The 19,060-nt window shown below is 32.5% G+C and overlaps 1 protein-coding gene and 1 long non-coding RNA gene across 5 annotated transcripts; both read right to left on the bottom strand.

Annotated features, from left to right (window-relative positions):
* Nucleotides 1–2,083: 2,083 nt before the first annotated feature.
* On the bottom strand, nucleotides 2,084–2,440 carry LOC145797531 (uncharacterized). The gene is made up of 2 exons (XR_014339090.1): nucleotides 2,262–2,440; nucleotides 2,084–2,169 (listed from the first exon to the last, which is right to left on the bottom strand). It is a non-coding gene; the product is annotated as an uncharacterized LOC145797531 (long non-coding RNA).
* An 11,254-nt stretch (nucleotides 2,441–13,694) lies between these two features.
* LOC145797532 (uncharacterized) lies at nucleotides 13,695–18,706 on the bottom strand. Of its 4 annotated transcripts, none has more exons than XM_082884843.1 (3): nucleotides 18,507–18,706; nucleotides 16,050–18,412; nucleotides 13,695–14,179 (listed from the first exon to the last, which is right to left on the bottom strand). In XM_082884843.1, the coding sequence occupies exon 2, from the start codon at nucleotides 18,371–18,373 to the stop codon at nucleotides 16,265–16,267; it is 2,109 nt and encodes a 702-aa protein (XP_082740969.1). In that variant the 5' UTR covers nucleotides 18,374–18,412; nucleotides 18,507–18,706; the 3' UTR covers nucleotides 13,695–14,179; nucleotides 16,050–16,264. The 4 variants fall into 4 exon arrangements, with proteins under 4 accessions (XP_082740969.1, XP_082740968.1, XP_082740967.1 ...); XM_082884842.1 differs by having other exon boundaries at nucleotides 13,695–14,303; XM_082884841.1 differs by having other exon boundaries at nucleotides 13,695–14,303; nucleotides 16,050–18,613.
* Between the last annotated feature and the right edge of the window lie 354 nt (nucleotides 18,707–19,060).

The raw sequence follows: 19,060 nt of genomic DNA on the forward strand, positions 1-19,060 counted from the left end.
TTGAATACTTTGTGGGTCGTTCAAACAAACGATAACTATAAAAATCCATTTGAGTAAGTCGATTAGTTGAAGGTCGATCATACTGAACGTTCCACAATTTCAACTTAGGTTCCCATTCAAGCTCACCATATGGAAATAATAGAATAAAATGTAATGGCAAGTATGCTGGGTGACATTCATTAATTTGCATGAACTCATTACTTCCTCGGAAATGTAAGATGATATCTCTCATTCCATTTACCTCTGTTCCATCACTTGGTATTACAATTGCAATCTCATCTGTAGTTGGTAGATTATACCGACGTCGATCAGTTGTTGAATTGTAATGAAGATGAACAGGTAGATTGTGTCCTGCCGAGTCTAATTGATGTAAAATGGCATGAGCCTGGCGATATTAATGCATTGACTTGCAACAAACTATCCTGAATAGGTTTGAGAACATTCCTTCTCAAGTTAGGATTTATACGATTACAAATTTCTAAAGCTGAATAAGGGTCATAGATATACAGCCGAGCATAACTCGCATCCTGCCTTAGTTGTGGTTATAGTGATCCTGTTCGATGTTGCAATTCCCCATGAATTGTGAATGATGTAGGGCCCCTTCCACTGAGTACTTTAGGATCCAATGTGGCACCAAGACTTGCAAAAGCATTGGTTGCATTGTACACTCGAGTATAACTTTAAAAGAATTTTGATTGATCATTATTCCCATAATACAATGCCTAAAGTGGTGGAGGGAGTGTAATAAGTAAAGGTAGCCTAATCTTTCCTTCCAAACAGTCAGTTCCGAATAAGGGACATTTCATAGATGATTTTGTCAATTTTTCATCCATCCAATGTAAGGCTGAACAGTAAGGACATAATACATTCATCTTGCCAAGATAATGGTGGCAAGAATCTTTGTGTGCCTGGGCGTCGTTTGATATACTCGTAGGCATATCTTCTAATTCATCATCAGTATATAGATCTTGTTGCAAAAATCGATTTATAGGAGTAGACCTACGAATATTTGTGTATAAATAAAATTTTGTAAAACAAAACGGTATGAGTAAAAGTATGTATTTCAAGATTACCGATTCCTTTGTGGAGCTAAAGATGTACTTGGCATAGAAAACGAACATGTAGAATGATGGGTAACCATTGTTCATTTTTGTGCCGAATGAGAATCTTCAGTTATTGTTTCCCACTCCAAGCGAGTGCGATCACGACAAATTGGTGTTAAAGAACGTTGTCTTAGTTGAACACATTCTTCTAATCACTCTTGTTCTCGTTGCAAACATTGAAATTTAAAGTATGACTTTTCAATTTTTTCACGTTCTCGCCGTGCACGTTGGGCCAATGCAGCTTTTGATATTACATTATCATTTTGTGCTTAAAATGAAAATATTTTATCATTGAAGCAAAATATGTGAATATTTTGTACTTAAAATGAAACTATCTTCTTATTTCTTCCCTTTCTCTTAATTTTGTTTTTTATTTTATTTGTTTTATGCCTTTAATAGTGTTATCTTTATTTATTTCTTTCTTTCTTATTTCTTCCCTTTCCCTTTCCCTTTCTTTGTTTTGTATTTTATATATTAAATAAGAATTAAAAACCTATCTTATTTAATTCTCCTTTCTTTACATATTTTTCCTTTATTCCTTCGTTTCTTTTTTCCTATTCTCTTTATATACGTAGCAACTTATGGATGGTACATTATAAATGCACAAGCATCCATGCAAAATAAAAATAAATAAATTTGAAAAACACATACAAATAATAGCAAGTTACAGGAAAACATATTACAACCATTCTACAAAAATAACATAAAACAATAAATTCATTTTATACACTCATATTTTTTAACTATTCGAAATTTTGATTAGTTTTGCATCATATTTTTAAAAAAGAATATATACTACTTGACATGCATTTGTCATTCTCTTGCCGGAAGGAGCCATATTTTCTTTTCATTTAGACATTGGGTTGACCTTTCCTTTTTCTTTTGCCTAACAAATATAAATAAAATATTCAAAAGATTAAAAAAATCTTATATAATCTTATATAAATAAAATACATACAATGTTTGACTTGATTTTGTACTTACTGCACGAACACAGATAACATTAAGGTCGTGCTCATCACGGATGACCACACCAACATTTCTAGATGGGGTTGTAGGAGGAGGCCTACAGAAATGGATTGTGAACAAATTAAAATCTATATAATAAAGTGGTAATAGTAAGAATATATATTTCAAGAATTAAACACAGTTGTTTACCAATTTGGTATTAAAGAAGGTTGTCTTGGGTTAATAGATTCCTTCGATCTTTCTCTTTCTCGTTTTCGTTGCAGGCGTTGTCCCAATTGGTATGCAAAACATGGCTTTTGATTTTTTTCACGTTCTCGCCGTGCATGTTGGGCCAATGCAGCTTTTAATAACACATTATCACTGTGTGCCTAAAATGAGAATATTATATAAGGTTCATAAAATGTGAAGATTAACTAACTTGCTTCCCTTTCATCATGTATTTTTCTTTTCTTTTAACTAACTTCTCCTCTTCACTCGGTTAAGTTGTTAGTCATATAAGAACCAATGCATGTATTGATGAAATTTAAAAAGGGAGGAAAAAATAAGTTGAAAACACATTAAGCACACAAAACTGTAAACTCACTATGCACGCACTTATTGGTTTAAAGACATTGTGACGCCCCGAATCTACACTATTGGTTGCAATCAAGGAAGAGTTACTAATGAGTCCTATGGTCAATAACTAAGTAAGATCCCAGTTCGCCGGAAGAGTCAAATTAGCCTCCCTTCTAAGTCCGGCTTTCTTAGGCAGCGCACTACCCTTTTGACAGATCTTAAAAGGCATTGACACACAAGGTCTCATAAGCAACGATAAGGTTCAAACATATACGAAGAATATAAATACATAACAACTATGAATATCCTTAATTCAAAAGCTTGTTCTGTTACACTACATCCTAAGAAAATTTAAATCTTCACATGAGTCTTACAAAACAACAAAAGGAAATTTCTAACTTTACTAAGATAGCAAAAAGTCTTCGAAGGTTTCAGGCTCTTCGTCTCCAGCTATAAGTTCCTCTTCGTCACCTGGCATGATACGCCGTGAGCTTTGAATGCCCAGTAAATACACACACACCCCGTCCTTTTTTTCCAGTCCAATACACAATCTCAAATATAACAACAAGTAGTAAATCATGATACTCAAAATAGATAAACAAAGGGTTACAAGTTAGATGTTAGTAAACTAGAAATCCCCTAAAGAGATTTCGTCCTCCCAACCACAAGAATCAGTCGCGGATTATTCGGTATGCCCCCTCTTTTGCTGCTTTGTTGTAGAACTAACCTCGGATGCCTACCAACGGTTATATACCGCGTAGCGCCAACTGCAGGGCTTCAAAAGAGATGGTAATAATGGGCCTTGCCCAAATCCCTCCTCACACCAAACCACCTAGGGTCCGAATACAACCGCTCCGTTCAAGGGTTCCGAAAATCACTTGCGCAAGACTTTAACTTCCAAGTAGGGAACGCATCCCAACAATCCACACATCACACATTATCATCATTACTCAAGTGATCGAAAACCCAATATCATCCCAATTAAGTTTCCCGTTAAGTTAAATGTTTTAAAACAAGGTTAGACCAACTTAACAAGATAATAATATCCACAAAAGCATGCATCATTGAGATGAAGAAGATAAACAACATAACCATAACACATATAATATCATGCCAAGATATGATCATAAGCTAATAAGCGTCATCATGAATACTAGAGCATAAAACATCCATACACAACAGAATTTCTAGCTTCAATATCACATAAGGATTAGAATGAAAAAGGCTGTTCTAGAATTTTTACCGGACTCAGCCTCCCTATGGTTTGTGGAGAATTTAATCTAGTTTCCAGAACATATTTTGAAAATGGGATAGCTTTTCTAGATTTTAAGTTATTTAGAAAACACTCCAGCACTGTCCAGATTCGTCGACCGTTACGAAAATTTGATTTTCTTGAAAACCGCTCACTGTTTTTCAATGCAACCAATTTTAGTTGAAAGCTAACTCCTTAAGGAAGATTTTGAAATAAAATATAGGTCCAGAATAATTTTCTACATTTTTCTAGAAATTTTGAAAGTTGGCTGTGAAAACAGATTTTAAGGCACAAAATCCAAAACAAGAAGATTTGTGAGAAAAGGGATCCACTAAGGAAAATTTTCGTCTCTTTTATGATGAAAACATGCTAACTAACATATATCAATGACACATCTGAAAACAATATTTAGAACCCTTAAGAACATGTATTTGAAAAAGGAAAATGAAAGAGAAGGTTGCGTTGTGCCTTACTTGCTAACCGTTGAACAAAATGGCTCTCTTCTCCCTTCCTCTCAAGACTGCTCTCTTGTTCTCATTCCCCTCCTCTAGCCGAAAGTGTGTGTGGGTGTGATGCTTGTGTTTGCCAAGCTAGGGAGTAGTGATATTTATAGGCAAATTGGGTGTAAAATGACATAGAAGCCCACTAGTTGGAATTGAATGGACAAGCTAGGATTTACTTGGAGTTCAACGAATTAGGAGTGCTTAGGGAGCTTAACCTTGGGGAGTGCTTAGGGAGCTTAACCTTGGGAAGTTCAATGAATATATTTATATAGATCTCAATTAATTGATGGTACTTATAGTATAAGGTACATGTACTAATTTTGGAGAAATTTTGAATTTAAATAAAGAAGTGAGGGCTTGAAGTTAAATTCATGTATTGGAACCTTACTTATGTAAATTCGGCTAAGGAACCTAATCCAGCTAGGATATTCTGGTTTTGATAAAAAAAAATGCTAACCGACAAGATTCGAAATAATTCAAGTAACTAAGGGCTTTAAGAAAATAATTTAAACACTAGGGTTTTTAAAGAGAAAACATTTTTTAGGGGCATCACAGACACTATCCATCTCTTTACAAAATATACGTTGAAAATGTAAATATTAGAGCATTGGGTACGTAAAATGTGAATATTAGCGTGTAATGTTTTCTACTTTCCTTTTCACTCTTCTTGTTGTTTTTGTCATATTAAAATACATTTTTATCTTTTTCTTCTTTCCTTAAGAACTTCTTATAAGAAAAATAAAAATTAAAAAATTGTATTATGTAGTTTCCTTTTCATCACATATTTGTTCCTTCTTCTTCTTTTCCTTTTTTGTTTTCTTCTATTATATTTTTATTATGCTATGTTGTAAATGCAACATGTGTTCATACAAATAGACAAACATATTAAAAATTCAAATTAATGCTCATACAAATGTATTAGCATGTTGTACAAATGCTTACTTTAGCATGCTTTAGAAAAGCATTTCACATTCAATAAGAAGAATTGAATAAATATTTGAAAAATGTACATAAAAAAGAGTATATGACACTATGTAATTCTTAAAAAAATCTATATAATATTCGAAAAAGAAACTTTTAAAAATTGTTGAGAAACCATACCACGGGATGTGCATTTTCCTTTCCTTTGTCATAAGGAATAACTTTTTTTGTTTCATTTGATATTGCTTTGTCTTTTTCCTTTGCCTTTGCCTTTGCCTTTGCCTATAAAAAATAAGTAGAACATATTCATAAATTATTTTTAAAAAGATAAGAAAATACATGTCCAATGTTCTAGTGATTTTTAGGCTTACCTCACGAATGCGAATAGTATTAAGGTCACGCTCATCGCAAATAACAACATTAATATTTCTTTCTTGAAGAAATCGAACTTATACATACAAAAATTTTAGAGTGATAAATAAAATTTTATACACATAAATAAGAAAATTAGTAAAGAGAGGTGATATTACGGTTCGCTGTAAGTCTCCATCCACCTATAAAGTATGAGGGGGAAAAAAAATTAGAATAGTGATATTATCCATAACTGTTGTACTTAAATTTATAAGAGAGGTACTTAAATGAAAAAAAAAAAAAAAACCACTTACTTGACCAAAAATAATGATATTGTCCATAACGGTTGTACTTCAACCTAAACATGTTTGGTTATATAATTTTAGACACCAAGAAACAAAAAATTAGCAATAATAAAAGTTAATATGGATTTCATTGGCAATGAAATATTAATTCCAATTTTGTTGCTACCAAATCGAATAATAAAATTCAAAATTTTATTTAAATAAATAACTGCCATGAATAGAAAATACTTAACGGGTTACAATCAAGAAGAGAAGAAATAAATAAAAATATAAAATTCTAAGAAAAAGAAAAAAGCCAACCCAATGTTTAAAATAGATGAATTTTAACAATCACATTAAAATGATAAAATTAAAATCAGAGTACAGCAATGTCCAAATTTGAACTCGTCTATTTTCTAACTGACTTCAATTTTATAGAGATGAAATTAAAATCAAAATCAAAACCCGTTATAATCATAATCATAAATTTATGCAAAAAAAAAAAATAATAATTCAACAGATACCAAAGCCATTTTATAAGCAACTAAAGTAATAAACACACATATATATTCACCAGAATTTTTGAAATACAACATAGAATATTATGCTCCCTTAAAAAGGTGCAAAAAAAAAAAAAAAAAAAATAAACTTTCTTGCCATATTACACATAAATATTAAAATGCCAAATCTCTGAATTTTTTCTTTTAATTAGGAACTCTAGATATTCAAAAAAAAAATATGAAATATACAGTCCCTTTCTTTTTAGAATCACACAACAAATATATTACATTTGAATGATACAATTTTTTTATTAATAAAATACATTTTTTTGAGTGTGTGAGTTTAATTTTTTTTGTTGTAGGAAGATCAACTAAATAAAACACCCTTACTTTCTTTTTAAATAGCTCCAAACAAACAATCCCTTCATTTTCAGACTAATTTCTACAACACAAAGCACTAACCACAAACCAAGTCCAAATAAATAAAAATATAAACATCTAAGAAAAAGAAAAAAGCCAACCCATTGTTTAGAATAGATATATTTTAACAATCACATTAAAATGATAAAATTTAAATCGGAGCACAACAATTGTCCAAATTTGAACTCTTATCTTTTCTAACTGACTTCAATTTTATAGAGGTGAAATTAAAACTAAAATCAAAACCCGTTATAATCATAATCATAAATTTATGCCAAAAAAAAAAAAAAATTCAACAAACATCAAATGCACGTGCCTTCTCTGTTTAGAATGGTACAATTTTTTATTTTTTATTTTTTATTTTTTTATAACAAAATGTTAAATACATTTTTTTGGGTTAAGTTAAATACTTAGCAAATTTGATTTAAAGCAAAACGGATTATGTTAAATATTTGCATTAAGTTAAATACTTGTAAGTTTAATACATTTTTTTTCATGAAGACAACTAAAGTAATACACACAAATATACATTGATCAAAATTTTTGAAATACAAAATGGAATATTATATTCCCTTAAAAAAGTGCAAAAAAAAAAAAAAAAAGCACATAAACTCTCCTGCCATATTACACATAAATGTTAAAATGCCAAGTCTTTCAAATTTTTCTTTTAATTAGGAACTCTAGATATTCAAAAAAAAAATTAAATGAAAAAAAATAGTCCATTTCTTTTTAGAATCACACAACAAATCTATTACATTTGAATCGTACAATTTTTTTTTTGAAATAATAAAATGTTAAATACATTTTTGTGGGTTAAGTTAAATACTTAGTGAATTTGATTCAAAGCAAAACAAATTATGTTAAATACTTGGGTTAAGTTAAATATTTGTAAGTTTAATACATTTTTTTTCATGAAGACAATTAAAGTAATACACACATATATACATTCACCAAAATTTTTTGAAATACAACATAAAATACTATACTCCTTTAAACAGGTGCCAAAAAAAAAAATAATAATAATAAACTCTCTTGCCATATTACACATAAATGTTAAAATGCCAAGTTTTTGAAATTTTTCTTTTAATTAGGAACTCTAGATATTCAAAAAAAATTATATGAAAAATATTTATCATCTGCACATTAGAATCACACAACAAATATATTATATTTGAATGGTACAACTAAATAAATATATTACACAACAAATAGTATGTTAAATAATTTTTTTTGAGTGTGAGTTTAATTTTTTTGTTACAGGAAGATCAACTAAATAAATCACTCTTACTTTCTTTTTAAATAGCTCTAAACAAACAGTTCCTTCCCTATTAGACTAATTTCTACAACACAGAACACTAATCACAAACCAAGTCCCAAATAACCACTCTCTCTCTCTCTCTACATTCTTTGAGAAACCCATAATCAAACTCAAATTTTCTGAGTCAACCCAGCATTTAGAATAGATGTTTTTTAACAATCACATTAAAATGATAAATTAAAATTGGAGCACAATAATTGTCCAAATTTGAACTTTTCTCTTTCTTAGCTGACTTCAATTTTATAGAGATAAAATGAAAATCAAAATCAAAACCCATTATAATCATAAATATTTTGAAGTTCATCATTTATGACTTGGAAAGTCCAAACATAAATTTATGCCAAAAAAACAAAAAACAAAAATTCACCAGATAACAAAGCCATTTTATAAGCAATAATGAATAATTATTTCATGAAGCAACTAAAGTAATACACACATATACATTGACCAGAATTTTTTGAAATACAACATAGAATATTATACTCCCTTAAAAAGGTGAAAAAAAAAAAAAACTCTCTTGCCATATTACACATAAATGTTAAAATGTCAAGTCTTTGAAAAAAAAAATTTAATTAGGAACTCTAGATATCCAAAAAAAAAAAAATTAAATGAAAAAAACAATCCATTTCTTTTTAGAATTACACAACAAATATACTACATTTGAATGGTATAATTTATTTATTTATTACAAAATGTTAAATACATTTTTTTGGGTTAAGTTAAATACTTGGTGAATTTGATTCAAAGCAAAACGAATTATGTTAAATATTTGCGTTAGGTTACATACTTGTAAGTTTAATACATTTTTTTTCATGAAGACAACTAAAGTATTACACACATATATACATTCACCAGAATTTTTTGAAATACAACATAGAATACTATACTCCCTTAAAAAGGTGCGAAAAAAAATATAAACTCTCCTGCCACATTACACATAAATGTTAAAATGCCAAGTCTTTCAAATTTTTCTTTTAATTAGGAACTCTAGATATGCAAAAAAAAAAAAAAAAATTAAATGAAAAAAAGTATCCATTTCTTTTTAGAATCACACAACAAATATATTCCATATGAATGGTACAATTTTTTATTTATTTTTATAATAAAATCTTAAATACATTTTTGTGGGTTAAGTTAAATACTTGGTGAATTTGATTCAAAACAAAACGGATTATGTTAAATACTTGGGTTAAGTTAAATACATGTAAGTTTAATATATATATATTTTTTTATGAAGACAACTAAAGTAATACACACATATATATATTCACTAAAATTTTTTGAAATACAACATAGAATACTATATTCCCTTAAAAAGGTGCAAAAAAAATAAAAATAAAAATAAACTCTCTTGCCATATTACACATAATGTTAAAATGCCAAGTCTTTGAAATTTTTCTTTTAATTGGGAACTCTAGATATTCAAAAAAAAATTATATGAAAAATATTTATCATCTGTATATTAGAATCACACAGCAAATAAAATATTAAATAAATTTTTTTGAGTGTCAATTTAATTTTTTTGTTGCAGGAAGATCAACTAAATAAAGCACCCTTACTTTCTTTTTAAATAGCTCCAAACAAGCAGTCTCTTCCCCCTCTTTCTCTCTCTCTCTCTACATTCTTTGCGAAACCCATAATCAAACTCACATTTTCTAAGTCAACCCAGCATTTAGAACAGATGTTTTTTAACATTCACATTTAAATGATAAATTAAAACCGGAGTACAATAATTGTCTAAATTTGACTTTTTCTCTTTGTTAACTGACTTCAATTTTATAGAGATGAAATTAAAACTAAAATCAAAATCCATTATAATCATAAATATTTTGAAGTTCACCATTTATGACTTGGAAAGTCCAAACATAAATTTATGCAAAAAAAAAAAAAAAATTCACCACGTAACAAAGCCATTTTATAAACAATAATGAATAATTATTTCATAAAGGCAACTAAAGTAATACACACACATATACATTAACCAGGATTTTTGAAATACAACAAAGAATATTATACTCTCTTAAAAAGGTGCAAAAAAAAAAAAAACTCTCTTGCTATATTACACATAAATGTTAAAATGCCAAGTCTTTCAAATTTTTCTTTTAATTAGGAACTCTAGATATTCAAAAAAAAATTAAATGAAAAAAAAAACAGTTCCTTTCTTTTTAGAATCACACAACAAATATATTACATTTGAATGGTACAATTTTTTGGGTTAAGTTAAATACTTGTAAGTTTAATACATTTTTTATTTTATTTTATAATAAAATGTTAAATACTTGGTGCACAAACAACCAATTTGATTCAAAGCAAACCTTTGGATTAAGTTAGAACTTCTGGGAATTTAATAGGCAAAAGGGATCAATTTTGACTCTAGAGTAAAGATACATGCCCTATTTGCGGGTATTAATTAACCACTAATCCTAAGAAATAGCTTGAATACTTTCTTGATTACTAATGGAAAAACAATCATACCTACTGCTTGATGGGATTACTTTCCAAAAATGTTGGAGGAAAGTTTTTATTTTCATGAAGTGTGGGCACACACTATGTGCATGAAACAATTAGATCAATCATGACAGTTATTTAAATTTGAAGCAATTAAATCTTTCAATCGCTCGATACTGATGATAGTGGAATTACAATTAAACCCCAAATCACCTCCAAGTGTGTTATTCCCTTTATAATATAGAATAGACAGAGTGCACCATTGATACTATTCATATAATGCCAAGAAAAGTGTGTTATTTCCGTAATTTCATATTGATACTACATGCCCTTGTTTGAAATTCATATATTAAATCTGGTGCACTCTGTCACCCCCAAGTGTGTTATTCCCTCAATTTCAACCTTCCATTTATAATATATGAATTTAAATTCGACTCTACCATTGATACTATTCTTCATCTTCTTGGCTTTTATTTATTATATTTCAGATTTAATCTTGCTTTACCCATTTTGCTTCTAAAATTTGTTTTAGTAAAAATGACAAAATAAACAAATGTTTACTTAATTCTCCATATGCAATTAACTTTGGCTACACTTATATTGATAAAGAGTTATGGCTGTCAAATGACTTGGCAGAGGGATCCATGTCGTGGTCAATGCCATGTCGTGGTCAATGCCTAGTGATGGCAGTAGCTTGTCTTTTATTCTCTTAACAAACTACTCTATAACTGCAATTTACTTAGTTTGATCCTCTTAATTATTTTAATTATTTTTATACAAAGAAGTTGTTACTTGACGCTTTTGTCAAGTTTTAGATTTAAAAAAATATATATTTAACTAATTTACACTTCAGTCTCCATTACACTGTCTTCCTTCCAATGACTTCTATATTCGACAGCAAGATCGAGTTTAGAAATTAGGGGGAAATGTGTTGGGAATTCAAAAAATCTAACCCAACACATTGAAAATACAATAGAAAGTTTTAAAAATCTAAACTCTAAAATCTAATGAAAGTTTTTAAGTATTCATGGGAAAATATGTAAAATCTGTTGGGTTGGTTGGTTTCTGCAGCTTTGTAATAAAACTAAAAAATGCCGTGATGGGTTTCTCCAAAGTTACAAAAAGCTGCTTCAATTTGTTTGCCTCAAAAGCATATCAAGCTGAAAGTATGGAGTTTATGTAATTTGAAAAAAAAAAAAAAACAGTGGTACAAAAAAAGTAATCAAAGAAAGTAACAACTTGATAGCAACAATTACTTTGGGCTTTGTTTAAAAGGAAAGAAAAAAAAATAAATTTATGAAAATATCACCTAGGAGAAAGTATTCTTTTGCCCAGCCAAAAACAGGAAACCAAATAGAAAAACACAAATACTTATGTGTTTTAGAGCAAACATATAGAAATGAATATAGAAACCCATATCAATTTAGAGCAAAACACATCAATTTAGAGCAATCCAAATCCCATATAGAAAAATATTAAGCAATCCAAAACAGTAAGACCAATAGATATGTATAAACTATAAACTATCAGTTAGACAAATACATATAGAAATGAAAACATATCAATTTAGAGCAATCCTAAAAATATAGAAACCCATATCACAAACACAAACTTATGAATACAAACTCTATAGCAGATATTACCACCAAATGAATACAAACCCATATATTAGATGAATGAATGAAAGAGAGAACCACAGTGTTAACCAAGTCATCCAAAGTGTTAGACCAATAGATATGTATAAACTACACAACAACATGATTCCAAATTCTAACTCAAATTAGACCAATAGATATGTATAAACCCAGATATTCTAACTCAAATTAGACCGACATGATTCTAATATATTTTGAGGGCCAAATTAAAATCAAACCCAGATTAGACCAACCTAAAAAAAGCCCCATCCCAACAAAGACATCAAACCCAAATCATAAAACTAAAATCACACCAAACTCATATTGTAATAAGCTTACAAGAGTGGTTGAAGTGAGCTCTGATTTTGCAATCGAGCTGCTGGAGTGAACGACGATCGGAGTGAACCGAGCTTCCGGAGAGAACCGAGCTGCAGGTCGGAGTGATTTTGAGCGATGATCGGAGTAAGCTCTGATGAAGCCAGAGAGAAATGGGTAGATAAAGAGTTTAAAATTTGAAATCAAGAAGAAGAAAGAGAGAAGGGATAGGTAGGAAGTTGACGTTTGAGAGACAGAAGAAGAGGAGTGTTTGATACACTTGGGCAGGAATGAAATGAGTGTTTGAAAGACAGAAGAAGAGTGTTTGAGAGACAGAACCATCAGATGTTGATCAAGAAAGATCTCAACCATTGATGCAAATGTATCTCTCATATATTTTTATACATTTTCAAAAACCTTTGTGCCTTATTATATAGATATAAAATAATAACATCAATGTTATTTTGTGCTTGGTCCTTTCCCTTTTCTCTCCTCCTCCAACATTAAATATAAGAGCATAAAAGTCTAAGAAAATAGTATAAATCAAGAAAAAGGACTACGTGGAATAAAAATATAAATACATAAAATTAAGTAGGTTAAAAAATTTCTTTATAGACTTCTTGAGTTAGAACACTTCGAAATATGATTTATCAATAAAAATCTCTATTTTGTTTATCAAATTGAAAGTTGATCAAAATTTGATGCAAAATTTTTTTAAAAAAAATATTGGGGTATTTTTTTTAATCAAAATTGATGAGAACAAAATTTTGGGATAAAAAGGATTGTTTAAAACAAAAATTATAAAAATTTGATGAAAGGGTTCAGTAGTTCATATCAAATAAAGTTTCAAATTTAAAATCAAATTAGACGAAAAAAAAGTAGTGAGGGATTGAAGATGCTGTCAGTCTTTCACGGTCAACATTACAGGAAACATACATGGACAACAGCAATTACAAGTGTGAAAGAAAATTGACAGCTATCCAAAAGGTGAACAGATGCAACATTTACTCGAATATTAAAAAAATTTGAAGTTCAACAAAGAAAACAGGAAAAAGACCAGAAATCACCACCCAGGAGCACCCACTGCGCAAAACACAGAATACAGAGGCAACAACAGAGAATATACAATTCTGAGGTCTAAATGATTGTATTGCTTGGATGGTTAAGTTCCATACATTCATCACAAAAAGTAGTTGGGTGGTCAACATGGTATACAGAACCCCAAACAATCGGAAAGATAAATGATCCCCAAAAATGGGAAGGATAAATGATACAACAAAATCCAAACAAAGAAGGGGCAATTAGCAAACATCACGTGTTAAATCCTATTACATCACACATTCAAACAATAAACTCCAAAATAATCCACCACATCTAAGACTTCAGAATTTCAAGCTACGATCACATCATCCACAACACTGGTTTGTTCAAGCGACATTTAAACATAAAATTGCTAAGAAATACTAACAACTTGGATAAGATGTTCCACCCCTAGATCATTGTCTGCAAAGAGGAAACGCCATGCCGTATTTCTCTAGAAAGCCAAGTCCTTGCCTTCAAGAAAGCCGAGGATCTCTGAACAGCTTGCATTCCCAAATTAGATATCCTTCAAGCCATGAATAAATGAAACAAGAAAAACTGTAAATCAGCAAATCAGTAACCTAGTTCCTGCCACAATCACAATGCAGCCACAGCCGAGCTTCCAGAAATACAATTTCAATGCTGAGATTCTGATCCAACGCAAAAAATTTCATGAACATAAGCATCAATTCTAGAAAAACATAATTCTCAATCAATTAAACACAAAATCCTTACTAACTACATTACTTTCAAGCACAGGAATTCAGTATTGTCCCAAGTCTGCTATGAGTGAAGCATCAAAAAGGCTAAGCAGGCTGTCATTACAAACGCTGGAAGTCAATTCCAGATAAAAGAGTATCATGTATCCAGGATCACAGTACAATGATTTACCATTTACAAAATGCCATGAACTAGTTTTACCAAGAGGAAATCAAGCAGAAGTTATATAGCTTTTTGTCCAGCTAAAATGATATGGCTTATACAAATACACCAACAAATAAAAAAACCTAGGATACAACACAGCAAAAAATATATTTACATTTTTACTATAAATCCGCTTTACTTTGATTTTAATCATTGATTCCCAAGTTGTTTTTCGTAAACTTGTATTTTCTTTTGATAAGTAAAAAATTTATTAAACCTTGCTATGTGTTTTACATGCGCCTAAATGATGAGGGATGCACTTCTTAGAAGTGTTCTTGCTTCTCTTCCGAATCAACTAATGGTTGCAGCTTCTGTTGTATCACATATGTTTTCGAGAGGGAAATGTCTCCTTCATAATAAACTGAGGCGATACGAATCAAAATAAGGACTATATGATTTAATTTTTTTAAACTCAAACAGGTAGCTCATCCTGCTAGCACCCTCCTTAGCACACCATATGAAGCATGAGGTCTCCAGTTTGACAACCTTGGCTTGCAGGCGGTTGCAGGTATCTGAATTTTATCCAATCATAAGGTTGGGGCTCCTTGTATTTTTTTTATTTTTTATAAGTGAAAGTTATATCATTAAAAGAGCACCAAGGGGCGCCACCCATATACAAAGCAACTATACACTCCCACACTCCCTATAATGCAAAACCCCAACAAAACCTCGAGGGAAGGCCTTTCAAGCCACCCAAGAAAACAAAAATCTCAAATATTTACTCAATAAAATTAAATAAGGAACGGCAGTTCCTTTCTCACTAAATACACCAAGTCAAACACAACAGTGCAGCATCCCATGCTCTGCTCCTTTTGTCTACCCTAAAGCCTTCCCAACTCTGCAAAATCAGCTTCAGTTTTGGGGGGAAATCCAAGACAGTCCAATCCATGCCCAACACTAAAGTCCATGTCTCTTGCCACTCTACAACGAACAAGCAGGCCATCCACCGACTTGCCACGAAGACACATGAAGCAACAAAGAGAAATGATAAGGACTACAAGATAAAGGAATGCATGCAAGGATATACAGATATATCTTGATAGGCCTAACCATAATCTGATATCAGACTAACATATAGCACAGCAGTTAGCACCTTCAGAACAGCAAAACACTGAGATCCTATGACTTGAATTAATGTTTTTGTTCTTGCTTGCATAATGCATGGTATAACGTAATTTTTGCCTCTATTAAGAATTAAAAAAAAGAAAAAAGAATAAAAAAGATCAATTAGCTATATAATATACGGATTACAATTTAGTTGTTTTGATATTTATTTCATTTAAACACTGTATATATTATATTAAATAAATTATTATTCACAATTCGATACGATGCAAAATTCAGTGTTGTAGCAAAATGAAAAATGTGATTATGTCAATCCACCATATGCACACTTTGGAAAGGCAGGAAAAACGTTTTCCTACGATAATAAAGAGTAGTCGCAACAAAATTTCTACAATGCAATAACTGACCTTTTCATACACCTACGAAATTTTCTCCTGCAAGGAAGCAACCACGAGATTCCATGCATTGAAGCCATGAAAGATGTCATAGATAGAGAACAGCTGCTCAATAAATCCAGGTGCCAAAGAACACAACTTCAAGGAGAATCCAAATGAACAAGACAAAACCACAGGTGGACCTGAAGCCTCGAATAGAAGCAGTGTTGCATTAAGTTGTTCCACGGTCAGCCTTCGCGTCGCCTCTTTCCATATTCAGCATCCCTTGATCTTGGACGTCGCTCTTCCTCTTGTGACATTCGCGCCTTGCTGTGCGTCCTTGATGACCGTCCCTTTTCCCATTCATCACCGTATTCTGGTTCACGATCCCTATACCTATGATGATCCGTGTATCTGTCTCTATCATCCCTATGTCTATCCCCGTCCCTATGATCACGATCACGATCGCGATCTCGAGAACGTTCACGATCACGATCATGCTCCCTCTCCCTATCTCGACTAATGTCTCTGTCATCACGATGCCTTCTTTCTGACCAATCATGATCATGACCCATATCTTTCTCCCTAGGCATGTCCCTGTCATAACCAGGCTCTCTATCATCTCGATACCTTCTATCAGAAGACCCGGACCAGTCCCTTTCTGAGGCTCTATCTTTCTCCTTCTTGGCATTGGGCCAAGCCCCTCTATCATGGCTTACTTCTCCATATTGATGGTCAGACATTGCTTCTTCCCCATAACTAGACTCCCCTGCCCTGCCAGCATGCTCCTCACCAGCCCATCCAACCATATTAGGATCAGACCACATTCCCATATTATGTCCCTCAACACCAGTTGTGGGCATCATGCCCATTCCATTCATGGGCATCCCTCTTCCAAAGAACGCTGGGTTCACATGAGGAGCTACACCAGGCAAACCAACACTTCCCACAGGTGGGAATGAAGACAAAATCCCCGAAAAGGGGGGAGTTGGAGCACCAGGAAACCCACCATAACTTCCCAATCTCCCCATAGGTGCTCCAAAAGCTGGATCAAAGCCTTGACCCATCATAGTTTGAGGGTGCAGCAAAGGAGGTGTCACACCAATACCCTGCCCAAATCCATTTCCACCACTCCCCATGATACCACGTCCACCCATCCCGCCAGGCCTACTTCTCATTGGACCAATTGGACCCCGATTTCCCATCCCTTGAGCATTGCCTCTCCCCCAGTTTCCTCTCCCATAACCTCTATTATTATCAGCACCACCTTGATAACTCCCACCAGTTGGAATGTTGTTGCCCCCAATTTTACCTGCAGCAGCATCACCACCTCTTCTTGCTTGAGTAACAGTAGATTGGGCCATCTGTTGGTTCCTATTTACCTGAGCATCTCCCATTCTTTTGACACTATACGGCGAGGCGAATGCAACAACACATGGTCGCCCATTAAACAAATGCCCATTCATTCCCTCCTTGCAAGCTGTTGCCGCAGCAGGATCATAAAACTCAACCTGACAATACCCTTTTGACTTCCCACTAGCCTTCTCATCAAAAAATTTCACCTCCTTCACAGGCCCATACTTGCAAAGCTCTGACTCCACCTCAGCATCCGTAGTCCACCAATGCAAATCACCAACAAATAGAATTGTTCCTCCACCTCCACCTCCACCTCCACCTCCACTCCCAGGACCAACACCATTACCATTCCCAAACGAAGTCCCACCAGCACCATTTACAATTCCTCCTCCTTGCCTTGTAAAACCTTCATTCCCTGCATTTCCTACACGGGCAACATGAGGTTGCTGCCCAATCCTTTGACCAGACACACCAGTATTGACGGTCTGCTCTTCTACCTCAACCACTTTACCTATCGACTGCCCTAATTCAACCCTCATTCCACCAGCAGCAGCAGCAGGCGGTAAAGATGCTCCAGCTGACCCCCTCACAGCCATTTCATGACCTCTAAACCCCACATTCTGAAAACCCTCAACTCTATTAGAAACACTAAACCCACCATCACCTCCTCCAGAATCCTTCTCAAATTTCCTCTCCACACCACTATCCCCACCGCCACCCACACCAGGAATCGACGCACTCGACTCCTCCACCGTCTGCGGAGCAGGCGCCTGCGCCTGCTCGATATTCTTCTCCACCTCCTCGTTTCTAAACCCTAATTCCTCATTCTTACTCATTGATTGAAGAAAACCCTCACCAACATTCACGTCGTTGTAAAGATCTTCATAGTCATCATCCTCTTCACCTAGGAAACCCTCGTCGGCGACAGCAGAGATCGCTTCGTTCCGATGGAACTGCTCGCTCGAATCTCCTCCGTCACCGAACCCTTCATTGTCATCCATAGTTTTTGAGCCCTAGAGCTAGGGTTTCGAAGTGATTGGCTTCGATTTTCGAAGTGTAGTCAGAAAACGATCGGAAACAAATAAAAGAAAAAAAAAAGAAGCAGAAATTGGAGATTTGAGTATGAAATCTTACCAGGATGAGTTTGGGGCTGAGTTGAAGAGAGAGAGAGAGAGAGAGAGCTAGGGTTTGAGGAAGCCCTAATCTGGAAAGTTGCGAGCGATAAAACAAATTTGGGAAATCTGGTTAAGTTCGGTAGAATTTTATAAATATGATACGATTTGAGAGTATAAGTTGTATTTTGAGTTTGTGAGTTGTGAAATTATGATTTGAGTGTAGAAAATTTATTTGGTTATAGGTTTTTAATAAAGTGTTGAATTGAGTGTGAAATTGAGTTTTAAAAGTTTGATTTGACATGTGAAGTAAGAAAATTTGTTTGGTTATGAATTTTGAAAAGAGTTTTCAAAATTTAATTCAAATTATTATAACTCATAACAAAACACACTACTTTCATACTATTAAAAATTCTGATCAACACTCATAACCAAACTCTTTTTAAAATTCAATTAAAAAAATTATTATTAACAGAAAATAATATTAATCAATTTTTTAATTGAAAATACTACAAAGGAAAAAAAATTCAAAATAAATATTCAAAAAATTTAAATAATAAATATTTAAATAATCTA

Source organism: Camellia sinensis, chromosome 8 (assembly GCF_055761805.1).
Source record: "Camellia sinensis isolate YWXY chromosome 8, ASM5576180v1, whole genome shotgun sequence".
Classification (NCBI taxonomy): Eukaryota; Viridiplantae; Streptophyta; class Magnoliopsida; order Ericales; family Theaceae; genus Camellia; species Camellia sinensis.